The sequence below is a fragment of the Mytilus trossulus genome, chromosome 5, assembly GCF_036588685.1.
Source record: "Mytilus trossulus isolate FHL-02 chromosome 5, PNRI_Mtr1.1.1.hap1, whole genome shotgun sequence".
In the NCBI taxonomy this organism is placed as follows: Eukaryota; Metazoa; Mollusca; class Bivalvia; order Mytilida; family Mytilidae; genus Mytilus; species Mytilus trossulus.
Window position 1 is genome coordinate 85,421,815 of NC_086377.1, and position 13,674 is coordinate 85,435,488.

The 13,674-nt window shown below is 32.0% G+C and overlaps 1 protein-coding gene across 1 annotated transcript; it reads left to right on the forward strand.

Annotated features, from left to right (window-relative positions):
- Positions 1 to 1,449: 1,449 nt before the first annotated feature.
- On the forward strand, positions 1,450 to 13,626 carry LOC134719227 (uncharacterized). The gene is made up of 9 exons (XM_063582233.1): positions 1,450 to 1,899; positions 3,159 to 3,277; positions 4,088 to 4,342; positions 5,375 to 5,512; positions 6,324 to 6,723; positions 7,956 to 8,126; positions 8,935 to 9,019; positions 9,431 to 9,562; positions 11,098 to 13,626. Exons 1-9 carry the CDS (start codon positions 1,547 to 1,549, stop codon positions 12,016 to 12,018), a joined length of 2,574 nt encoding a protein of 857 aa, XP_063438303.1. The 5' UTR covers positions 1,450 to 1,546; the 3' UTR covers positions 12,019 to 13,626.
- The last annotated feature ends 48 nt before the right edge of the window (positions 13,627 to 13,674 follow it).

Here is a 13,674-nt window from a genome sequence, read left to right on the forward strand (position 1 = left end):
ATTAACAAACTCCCAAAAAATTGGAGCCATATCTCTTTTGTTTAAATAAAATGATCCCCTCTTCCTCGATAACTATAGACCTAAAACATTATTAAACTATGATGTTAAATTACTAGCTTATGCCTAAGCGCAACGACTAAAGTCAGTACTACCAAAAATTTTTTCACTCTGATCAAAAAGGTTACATAAAAAAACAGATACATTGGTTTTAACATAAGACAAATCCAAGACATTATTGATTATTCTGAAAAATTTAATGTAGATGGTGCAATTTTATTTTTAGACTTTACTAAAGCTTTATTTTTGAATCTTTAAATTTTTTTTTATTCAGAATGAATTTAACAAATGTAAATTTGCTTAATAATTAGTTATCAAAAGTACCAGGATTATAATTTTTTACGCCAGACGGGCGTTTCGTCTACATAAAACTCATCAGTGACGCTCAGATCAAAATAGTTAAAAAGCCAAATAAATACAAAGTTGAAGAGCATTGAGGATCAAAAATTCCAAAAAGTTGTGCCAAATATGGCTAAGGTAATCTACTCCTGGGGTAAGAAAATCCTTAGTTTTTTCGAAAAATTCAAAGTTTTGAAAACAGAAAATTTATAAAAATGACCATTTAATTGATATTCATGTCAACACCGGAGTGCTGACTACTGGGCTGGTGATACCCTCGGGGACGAAACGTCCACCAGCAGTGGCATCGACCAAATGGTGTAAATAGTTATCAAAAGTACCAGGATTATATTTTTTTACGCCAGACGTGCGTTTCGTCTACATAAGACTCATCAGTGACGCTCAGATCAAAATAGTTAAAAAGCCAAATAAATACAATAAATTTTTATAATAAAATAGAGTATAAATCCTTGCCTGAATTCTATAAACAATTAATTAAAACTTGGATAGAAGTAAAAGGAGGTCAAACTATCACCCCTAAAAACTTTCTTGAAGTTAGAAAACAAATTATATGGGGAAATACTCTTATCAAAGAAAATGGAAAATGTCTGGGTTTTTTTTAAATTGGATTAGCAGTTATATTTTGTACATCAATAATATAATAGACGAAAACGGACACATCTCATCAAAAACTGTATTAAAAAATCTTAAGAATAAATAAGACTGGATTAGAGAATTTTCAATATTTAAAAATGCTATACCAAAGCACTGGCAAAATATTTTTAAACAAGAAAGTTCTGATAAAACTGATGTCAATATAAAGAAATCAGTAAACTTAAATATCCTACTAAAACATGAAATTTCACCAGACTCGACCAATAAAGAAATATATACGTCCCTACAAAGTCAATTTACAAATGATAAACCAACAGGAATTTTAATATGGGAAAGAATTCTGCATAAAAAATGTCTACAAAATTTAAATCCACATTCAACTTTATTTTTAACTACCTTGAAAACAACAAATTTAAAATGTTTAAGGTAGAGACGGACGGGTATCACATGACCTATTATAGCACGTGCATTTTGCGTAATTAAAATCGGTTCCGATTCTTTTTTTACGCAATCCGTAGACAAGATAAACAACAAAATGGCAGACGACCGCGACCGCCTTCGTGTTCGCGGTCGGTTTATAAGGAAAGATAAATTTAAAAAATCAAAAAGGATGGACTCTTTGAATGAGAGTGCTGATTTGATTCAATGGGGAGACCATAATTACGGTTCGAGGGGAGAAATGCCATCGGAACCGACAAAAGAACAGACACCGGTATTAGTTGAAAACATTGCCTCGAATGTTACGGTTTCAACTGATATCGGACAGAGTAAAAACATCTCATGGAATGAAGGCAGGAGGGTTGTTGAGTTGGAAGTTCTAGCGGAACAACTCTTCTGCAACAGATGCAACACCCCACTCCATCTGAAGGATATAGTTGGTGAAATGAGGTAAACAATAATTTTCAGCACCCCTTCATTTTTTACAAAACTATGTAAACCATCATGACCATGTGAAGTTTGTAGGAATAGAATATGATTGCAATTCATCTTCAAATATGTCCTGCTGTCAGAAATCATTACATTTTTTCTCTCTCAATCTAAACCCTTGTACTGTGTAGGAAATACATAATTATTTGGACTAAGGCAAGCTATGAAAAATCAAGTTAGATATAAAACATTCCTCAGTTCCTGACATGTTATATAGCTTATAGAATGGACTGTCTATGAAACATATACATAGCTGTGATACATAAATGTTTAGTTTCTCACTTTCTGACACTATATACTTGTCACTGCACTGCATCAAAATGAAACCCCTACATAAAAAGGGACAAGAAATAAATTTGGCATTTTCAGTACTGAGGTGTATGCACAATAGCATAATTAACTTTAATGATAGTTTTGAGGTTAGAAAGATACTATTTTTAGAATTCTATAAAAAAAAAAAGGTAAGAATCACCTATTTATTAGTAACACACATGACACAGAGTCTGAGAGAGTGTATATAATAGTATGGTTCATTTTCTATAAATGTAACCAATATGAACAAATGTATACCCTCTCTTCTTTTTCTTTCAACACATCTTCTGTCTGGGATGTACATTGGTGTGTGTGGGGGGGGGGGGTTGAAGTTTTAAAAGGCATTTGCTAGGAGGGGTGCTGTCCAAAATTTTCAAGAGGTTTGGACTTGGTTTTTTGTCTAGATTTTTTTTTATTTTAGTTTTAAAACCATCAATCTTAAGTTTTTTTTCTTCTTCAAAATTCAACACTACATGTACTTGTATTTATAAGGAAATCTGGATTCAAAATTAAAAAAAAATCATCTTCTAGACTACAATAATCATGATAATTGGTTCCATCAAATTAGGGGTCAGAATATTTTTTTTATGAAGAAAACACACACATATTAATAGCTTATATATATAGCCTTCTTATATTTTTGACACAAGTTGGATTAATGTTTAACCTCGCCACATTTTGTATGTGTCTGTACCAAGTCAGGAGCCTGTAATTCAGTGGATCAGTTGTTAGTTGCTATATATATTATATTTGTTTTTTGTTTATTATTTTTACCTACCCAGTCCCAGTAAATATATTTTTTGTCTGATAGGGGAAACAACACATATTTTAAGTTTGGCCTCCCGATAAAACAAAATGATGTAAGCTACCGTTCATTATAATAACTATATCAAATTTTTATCTTACAGGTACGGCTTAGGTAGTCTTTTGGAGGTGGTATGTCAGATATGCTCTGGTATGAAACTGATATCTACAGGCAAGCGGAATGAGAAAGGAGCATTTGATATTAACTCAAAAGTCGCTCTTGGTAAGTGCAAAAAGCTTTAATATTTTGTACTTCATTTATCATTCTGACATGTAAATGTTTTTAAAGTAGTTTCTTTTAAACCCATAAAAAGGGTATGAGGTGTTGAAATTTTGGTACTGTGTAGTCTAATTTATTATTTACAGTGTTACTTACATCAATGATTTCTAACATGTCTATAAAGCATCAAATTGGCTAATGACTTGTTGTTACATGCATCTTTATTTCATTTACAATTGTCTGTATTTTAATCATGCGGCCGCCTCTATTGTGCTATTTCCAATAAACTATTGAATTGAATTGAACAAAGCTTACAGTGTAGCTATTAAAAATAACTGCAGTGGCTGTACATATGATATAAAGTTCTTTCTTATTAAAAACTTGTCTAACGTAAAACTAAGAAAAATATTTCATCATTTCCAGGACAACATTCTTTATTCTATTTTTAGAACACTATTTTTAATTCAGAGGATTTTTGGCATCTTTCAGAAAAAAAATCCTATCTTCATAACCTCACTAGCATGACTAGTTACGCAGTAAACAGCAACCAATAATTTATTTTATGTATGGGCTTAAATTGATTTTAAGTAAGGAAGTTGTATTTTCTTTGTAATTCTGCTTGAACATTAAAAAAGTCATAATGAATTATGATATTGAGTTTTATCTGCTCGCGACAAGTAGGTAATAGTGCTATCAATTGTCACCTGCTCTTTTATTGATTTGTAATTGATTTGATTGATAAAGATATCTATATGCAGTATGTACATGTAGGTAGTAAAAATTAATAATTATAGTAAATTATAATGATTTCAGCAATGATGCACTCTGGAATGGGTCCTGATCATGTTGTGAATTTTCTCAGCACATGTAACATACCCCCACCTGATCCTAAGACACTGAAAAAGAAGGAGAAATGCATAGCATTGTCACTTATTGATGAGGCATCTGATTCCTGCAAAACTGCTAGTGCAGAAGAAAAAGCTATTTCTCCAACTAATGAATTGGAATGCAGTTTTGACGCTGGTTGGCAAACAAGAGGCTCTGGTTGGCAATATAACAGTAACACAGGTATCAAGTCAACATCAGCAATATTATACATGTAGAAATGGCAATTGAGGAGTTTATTGATGTGTAAATGCTTCTGAGTTGCTTATAAACTAAATCAAGTCAGAAGGAAATTATGTAAAACATGTGTGATATTTATTTCTGTCACCTTTACACATCAATAAACTTGTCCAAAATAACTATTTAGGTTTCAACTATGAAAGTAATTGGTACATATAGGTTTACCACTGTCCCTCTGTATATCTTTCCTTTCCTCACGATCATGGTTTAGTTTTGTTTTGTTTAGGGCCATATTCAACCTACTTTACATGGTAGACCAATATACTTGTTCAAAAGATTTTCCATAGAAACTAGTAGAACTGTACATTTGGGTTCACTAAAATATAGGCCATTCTATCCTACAGTAATCTGTTAAGTATTAAAAAGAAGATGTGGTATGATTGCAAATGAAACAACTCTGCACAAGAGACAAATCACAAAGAAATTAACAACTATAGGTCACTGTGCAGCCTTCAACAATGAGCAAATCCCATACCACATAGTCCACAAAAGGTCAAGCAATGACAGTGTAAAACAATTCAAACCAGAAAACTAACAGCCTAATTTAAGGTCCAATTATCAGCAACTATTTTATTTCAATGAAATTTGGTAATAAGTTAGATTTTGATATTCTAACAGAAACATATGTCAGATGTACCTGCTATATTGGAACTTAGGTTTATTTGCAACTTATGGCTCAACAGCAAAAAAAGCTAAGCAAAACTCATATTTACATCTGTGTCATATATTTTTTAAAGAAATAATTTATGGGGCTTCAATATATCAAGATTTTACCATGGGTTGGCCGGAACTTGGCCCTTATGACAAATATTTTAGCGAGGGGTAAAATGTCGGCGTAAAGGGACAATGCATATGACGTGGGAGTTAAATTTCAGACATTATTCATGTATTTTCATTTTTGAATATAATTATCAGAAACTGTTTTTAACCTTTTCTAATGTGCATAAGAATGACATGGACTTTGTATTTTTGCAGGACATTCCAGTCTAGTTGGTGTAAAGACTGGTAAAGTTCTAGACTATGATGTAAGAAGTAAACTATGCAGTATATGCCAGCATCATTTGGGAAGAAAGGAAACAGTTCCAAATCATCAATGCAACAGTAATTGGCATGGTACACAAACAACAATTTTTTTTAAATGTCTTTTTCAAGCAAAATCCAATAACGATGATTTAGGTTAATCCAGATTTCTGTGAGAAGGTCTCCTTATCCAGGATCTGTTTTAGTTTATGCAAATTCATCATTCCAACAACAATAAGAATATCACAAGGTGTGACCATGACTAGCACCTACAGACAATTTTTTATAGCAAACACTCAAAATGCCAATTGTCCTATAGTATGCCCGCCTCTAACAACTTGTGTCCCCTATATATCTGGAGAATCATTATGATTTCATACATTGGTTTTAGTTGACAACTAATGTCCATATGGTAAAGATACAAATATTTTCCACTCATTATTCACAGGAGGCCCACAAAGTTCCATCTGAATGAGTCTAGTTTTAATTATAACAGTTACAAAAAACCCAACTTTTTTATTTTCATTGAAAAAAGGACAATGATATTTAGTTTATGATTGCATAGTCATAACACCACCTTATGGCTATGCGCTCACAAACCAAGTATGTATGTTGACCATATCCCAACAGGGGCAGATCCAGCCATTTTAAAAAGGGGTGGGGGATTCTCAACCCAGGGCAAAGGGGGGAGGGGTTCCAACTATATGTCCCCATTCAAATGCATTGATCGTCTAAAAAAATAAGTGGGGTTCAAACACCCTGGATTTGCCACGGTCATAATGTCAAACAACTATATAATTTTTTAAGTAACTTGTAAAAAAAGGGAGATGAAATATGTTTCAGTCATCTTAAATAGTTCTCATGTAAGTAATTGTAGTATTTACAATGTCCTTTTTTGTTACAGGATCAAGTAAAGCCATGGAGCCTGACATGGCTTTATCAATGGTTACTAGGATGGACAACAGAGGGTGCACAGTCGGCATAATTCACGCAGACAATGACTCTACAACATCATCACGGCTAAAGCAAAAGTTTGCAAACATAAAAAAAAGAGACGACAAAAACCATGTCAAGAAAAATCTGTCGAAACAACTGTATGCAGCAGCAAATAAGTACAAAGAGCTGAAGGGGAAAGGAGTCATTCCATACATACTTAGATGTTATATGTATGCCATAAGTTCAAACCAGTCAAAGGAGAATGATCTTTGTGAAAGATTAGACAGTATAGTTCCTCACCTATTTGGAGACCATTCAGGCTGTTCTGGGGATTGGTGCACATATTCCAAGCAACCAGAAACTTACAGGTTTTAATTTTAACTAAATTTAAAGGATGTTATACATATAAAAGAAAGTCTTTTTAATGTTTTTGTTATGAGTGATATTATGTCAGAACAAAATTTAAGTTTGGGAGCTGTTCTCATATTGCTATTTCAAATGCTGACAACCAATTTTGTCATAAAACTGCAGAAAAAACCAATATACAATAAAACAAGTACATCCGCTCATTCTATAAAGATAATAAAATTCCAATAATTTTTTTTTAAATAATGAAAAAAAACGTTGTTTTCAGGTTAGGGCTGTTCCAGAAAATACTATGTCCCCCCCCCCCCCCCCCCAGGGACGGCACTTTTTTTTAACCCCCGCCACCCACAGAAATAAAATTTAACTAGAACAGCACTCCCTTTGAATTGTGGTATTTCAAATACAACCACCAACATAATATTTAAAAAAAATTGCCTTCCCTGGGGGGACATAGTATTTTGTGGAACAGCCCTTACACTTTGTACCCGAATTTTCATAAAACTCAACCAATTCGGACTTAGACCAGGGATAAATATGTAATCTAAGTTCATACCAGTAGATATGGATATTTTAACACCCTTTAGTACCCTGTACACCCTTCAGCTACGCCTCAGGGTGTTAAAATATCCTTATCTACAGATATGAACGTAGATAACTTATGGTATAGCATCATTAACTAGGACCTCCTAAATAATTTACAGACAATAAAATGACTTGTAAAGATTTCTTGAAGAACAATTTTTCCTGGAATTAAACAACAATTGTGTTGTATTTGAATATACTAGTATACTTGCTAATGGACTATTCCATTCGTGATATTATTATCACAAAATTAGTTTTCTGGTAACATACATGTAAAAATTTAAGACCAAATATTCAAATACAACACAGTTTTTGTTATGCACATTTACTCTTTTATTTTTTTAAGAAATTTTTATATTTTATAATTTTGAAATGTCATCTGCTGCACAGTGCAAAAAACTTCATCCAACAGGTTCTTCATCAGTTTAACCCCCTGAGGATATGTGAGGTTGTCCAATCAAAATCCTTGTTATAAAAAAATGCATTACAATACATAATGAATAACACACAGTTCAGCAGCTTACGGAATATTCAACTATGTAACTAAGTGGTAAATAAAATTGTACAGTTTAGATCTATTTGAAACATTGCCATAAATCAACATACATATAAATGTATGACATTTCAACTATTTTCTTTTATATCATTTCAGATATAAACATCTCCCAAAAGGTGAACCATTGTCAAATGAAAACCTGCGTAAGCAATTAGAGACAATGACAGAAAATTACAAGAAAAGATCAAGCCAACTTGTAGATTTAGGCTCAACACAGAGCAATGAAAATTTCAACAATATAGTGGCAAGCAAGGCTCCAAAAAATAGGTCAGTAACTAAAAAACATTGATTATAACCTTTCAGTAACATCCACCAAAACAAACATAGCAATAAAGAATAGAGGTCTTTCATTTTTGAAGGGAGATGATTGCTGTTTGGTCGTCAAATGAAAATTGACTATTTAAGAATTTTTTATCTGAAAACTGACTTAGCAGAATTCTATTTTTAAACTATGATCAAATGTAAAACAATCCTTCATTTTTATAGCATTGTATAAACAAAAAATAACCAACAGTGCAAACAGTTAAATAGTTTCATTTTATTAAATTAAATTGTGATATGAGGGGGCAGGGAATGGCAGGTGGCAAACTCCAAAACCTCAAAAGATATAATTTAAAAATTAAAAAACTGATATGAGATCTTATGAAACAAAAGTATACATTTCAAAAATATTTGAAGAGTTATTCCCCCTGAAAAAGTTTTATAATAATTATTATACCCCCGCTCCGCTTTGAAAAAGGGGGTATACTGTTTGAACTCTGTCTGTCAGACCCATGAATATTTTTCGTTACATTTTACTTAGGAACTACAATACAAGGATTTCTGAAATTTAGTTTTAGGTTTTATACAAGTCTGCTATACTGTGTGAGGCGTTTCCAGATTCATCACTTAACAACTTCCTGTTTACCGAACACTTGCATATTTTTGCACTATTAAAATTATCCACTTGCAGTGGGGGTATCATCAGTGAGTAGTAGCTCGCAGTTTCACTTGTTTTAGCTAGTTTAATTTTCTGACAGCTGCTTTACAATATTAACTTTAAAATGACTGAAATTTGTGAAATTTCTTTTTGTAGATCATATGGTGGAACCAGCTCATTAAAAGCAAGAGTTTCAGCTGCAGTTCTTCAGAAGAATGAAGGTTATACCTGGGTTAACAAGGTATTGTGTTACAGCTTATATATTATAAATAATGTGTATTTCCTCTTTCATCTTACCCCATGTAACATAAACATAGTATAATGGTTGTGACCTGTCAATTTAGGTTTCTCAACAATAATTTAAAAACTGATACAGTGATTTTTGCCAAATTTGATGCAAAGGTAATGACCTTACAAAGGTGATCAATTTCAAATTGGAAGTTATTGTATTTTTTTAATCAACTTTTTCTTAGCAATGCTTGTCCACACAAACCCTGGTAAATGATGTTAATTTGGTTTTTAATTGTTTGAATATAAAGCAGTGTGTGGTTAACCTTCATGCGACCCGATCTAAAGGTCAAATATAGAATTTAAGGGGATGGTTATGTTTTTTGTCATCTAAAACATTTCTCACTAGTTTACCTTGTTTTAGGTAAACAAGAAAGCATTGTTGTCACCAGGCACAATCTCTGTAAGAGTTGGACAGAGGATTGACAGAAAGAGACTCTGGCAAAAGAAGAATAGCTCCTCAGTTCTTTTCAAACGTGACAGATTTAAAAGAAAGGTAAAACTTCATGGCATATAATTAGTCAAATTAATGACAGCCATATAAATAAAAAACAACGGATATGGGGTATCAAGTACATTTACAACAAAAGACACACAAAGCGAAGGAACAGCTCTTTTATTGCGATTCTTCATCCCAAAGTCACACAGTTCTCAGGAACTACAATACAAGGATTTATGAAATTTGGTTTCAGGGTTTATCTAAGTCAGCTTTACCTCGTGATGCGTTTTCAGATTGATCACTTGTCAACTTCCTGTTGACCGAACACTTGTATGATTTTACACATGATAGCCAAGTTGAAAATTTTCATCACATTTTTCTCAGGATCTACAATACAAGGATTTCTGAAATTTGGTTTCAGGATTTATATAAGTCAACTATACCGTGTGATGCGTTTTCAGATTCATCACTCGACAACTTCCTGTTTACCGAACACTTGCATATATTTACACTATTAATATTATCCACTTGCAGCAGGGGAATCATCAGTGAGCAGTAGCTCTCAGTTTCACTTGTTAATAATGCATACATATATATGATTGAATTCTAAAATTGGAGACATATTAAGCCTGTTTCTCAGATATGAAGTGCCTTATTAGGTCATCAAAATTTTTATTTATCAGTGCAGTACCCTCTGCTGTATAAATACAGGTATATCGATCTCGCTTCCACGAAATGTTTTGAAGTGATAATTTCAATGTGGATAGGAAGGAGGGCTAAGAATAGGTGGTGTGTGTCTTTAAAATTTAGTATATCAACTGTTGTTCAATTGAAAGCATGATGTGGCATATATAAATATGCACTTGAGTCAATTTCAACATAGTATTCATTGAATAATAATACATTGCTACTATTTTGTTGAGTGTATTTTCTGTGGTATATTATTTTATTTTATTATTTTTATAACACTTGTTATATATCTTTTATTGTGTGCGTATTGCATATGTTATTGTTTATAATAATATTGTGTGTATCATATGCCCTCCTGGGGCCCTAATTTGGAAAATAAAAATATTCTATTCTATTCTATAAGAGAAGTTATCTCAATAATGATAACACCATAACTTTAAAATATATAAGCACAGGGACATGGTGAAACTTGCATGAATTTTGTTAAATTGTAAAAATTGTAAAAAGGGTAGTAAACTATAATATAAATTGACAAAGACAATAGAAATAGCAATTTTGCCAAAAAATAGAAAACAAGATGATGACAGTTGAAAAGAATGATATGGTTATCAAGGGTTATAACCCATTTATTTTACAAAGTACATGTAACAATACAACCAGGTATATTAGACCGTTGGTTTTCCCGTTTGAATGGTTTTACACTAGTAATTTTGGGGCCCTTTATAGCTTGTTGTTCGGTGTGAGCCAAGGCTCCGTGTTGAAGGCCGTACTTTAACCTATAATGGTTTAATTTTTAAATTGTTATTTGGATGGAGAGTTGTCTCATTGGCAATCACACCACATCTTCCTATATCTATAAACAAACAAAAAAATCTTAATATTTTCTTTTTGTCTTTTTCTAGAATAAGAAAACCTTTCAACAAATTAAGGCAGCTGTTATAGAAGGAGAAACTTATCAACCACAAATTGAAGAAAATGTGTCGGTAAGAGACATTGAAAAAATTCCAACAAAATATTCTTTGGAAGGCATAGACAATTATGTTGTTTTTGATTTAGAAACAACTGGGTTATCAAGAACCTCTGATATTACACAAATATCAGCATATGATGGGACAAACATGCTTAATCTTTATGTGTCTCCACGACAATCTATTTCATCAAAGGCCAGTGATGTTACCGGTATTACTTTCTCTTTTGAAAGAAACCAAATGTATTGCCATGGTGTTCCAGTTGAAAGTGTTTGTATAAGAACAGCCTTACTTCAACTAATTGAAATGATACAGAAAAAATCTCGTCCTGTGCTTGTTGGTCATAACATCCATTCATATGATGTTCCTGTACTAAGAAATTTGTTGCACGAGTTTAATCTGCTGAGTTCTTTTGATGACCTAATTTATGGATGCATTGACACTTTGAAAATTGCAAAACGTGAAATACCAAAAGCTGATGTTCTAAATTATAAGCAGCAAACATTAGTTCAAAAGTTTCTGGAGATTGTTTATGATGCTCATAATTCTGAGGAGGATGTTAGAAGTTTATACAAACTGTTCCATCTGAAGCTGAAACAGACATGTTCTGGAAAGGATTTATTTCCATTTAATTATTTGTCAATTGTAGAGGGTTTTTCTAGTGTCATTGTTAAAAAGATTATTTCTAAAGACACTGCAAGGAAACTTTCCTGCACAGGTCTCAACCTTCATCACCTGGAACTTGCTTACAAAAGAAACAATGACGATGGCGTAAAATCCATCATGCAGGAACATGGTTTGAAAGGGAAAACAGCAAATGTATTCAAGAAGTTTTTTTCTGAAAAAGAGGAATAGACTGTAAATGTGGTTAAAGACTCAGAAAATTTCATATTTATATGCTATAATTCTATAGAAAAACTGGTTATGCCTATCTAAAATTTAATCTTTTGAAACAACCCTTGATAATAGTTGATTATGATTAAAGTGAAGTTTTTACTAAATTTTGAGTAACCAAAGAGTAATCACACTTAAAATATATATAAGAATTAGGGATTTGTTATAAAATTCCAGCATCGTTTAATGATTACTCTGTCTGTATGTCTGTCACAGTTTCCTTTTCTGTACAATAAATCAAGTTTGCCTTGACAGAGTGAAAAAAATTAATTCACAACAAGTAAAGTATTTTCCTGTCAGAATAAATATTTTCCATTTAGTCAATAATGGTGGATAACTTGCTGAAGCCTGACGGATTATTTCTCATATAGATTTTTATTTTGATTGACCAATTTTTCATCAGATCATTATGAACTTTTATACAAAAGTAGGTGCTATTGTAACAATATAAGTCAATAGTTATCTAAGTTATCAACTGATTCTTAATAAAGGGGAGATAACTTTAATTTATATACATAAACCAACATAATAAGCATTAGGCTAGGCCATAAATCAGAAATGAGGGGGACTCATAAGGTCGATGAAAGTAACAATATTGTCAGTTCCAATGCTTTACCATCTTGCCCCATCCCCACCCCACCATTTTTTCAACATTTTTTTTAAAGATTTGTTGTAGCAATCTGATCTATGGGCAAAACAATTGTTTTATATGAAGTTTTAATGGAATATGTTTTTTTAAAGATTGCAGTTTTCATGAAATTGGACAAACGTTTCAGTGAGTCCCTTGGAAACTGAATCTGCCCCATATTTATTTTTGAGACTAAACACTTTTGCAAGTTTAATCCACATTCTCAATGACATGGATATATATATGTTGATATTATATTATCATACTTCTTATATGATTTGCATAATAGAGAATACTTTTATAAAATTGGTTGAAATCCAGTAGTTGTTCATGAAGTTGTTTATTTCTCGATAGAGGACGTTGACCAAACTTCTATTTGTAATCAATGAGGCTAGAGTACATGTATGTAACATAATCTGACTCGATGTTAAAACTATTTATTTGAATACAGACACAAAAAAATCCTTTGATGATCATAATAAGACTGTTAGTATCATGGAGTACATATTTTTGCATGAACCAACAAATAAATTTATGTGACTGGCCAATTCAATGACACAAATATACTACATGTATTACCCTATTATGGTGATAACGAGTGTGGAATTATTTTTTTGACAAAATTAAAGAATTATATTAAGGATTAACTTGTTTACAGGAATTTATTGGTTAATACACTGGACCAAGTCAGTCATACATATATTTTCAGAGAATGCAGTTTTCATGAAATTGGACAAATGTTCTAGTGAGTCCTTTTACAAGAGTCATCCACATTCTCATTCTGGATATGTATTGGAAATAGATGTTATATTATCATAATATTTTGATAAATAATACAGTTGTTTGTTTTATATTATTGAGACATGGTCCATCTAGATCAAAATCAATTGTTGTCTGTAAAATGTCTGCTCTTGAGTTTTGTTTACATTTATAAATGTGGATGGTAATTACATAAACAAATATGATGTGAAATAATTTATTTTACATAT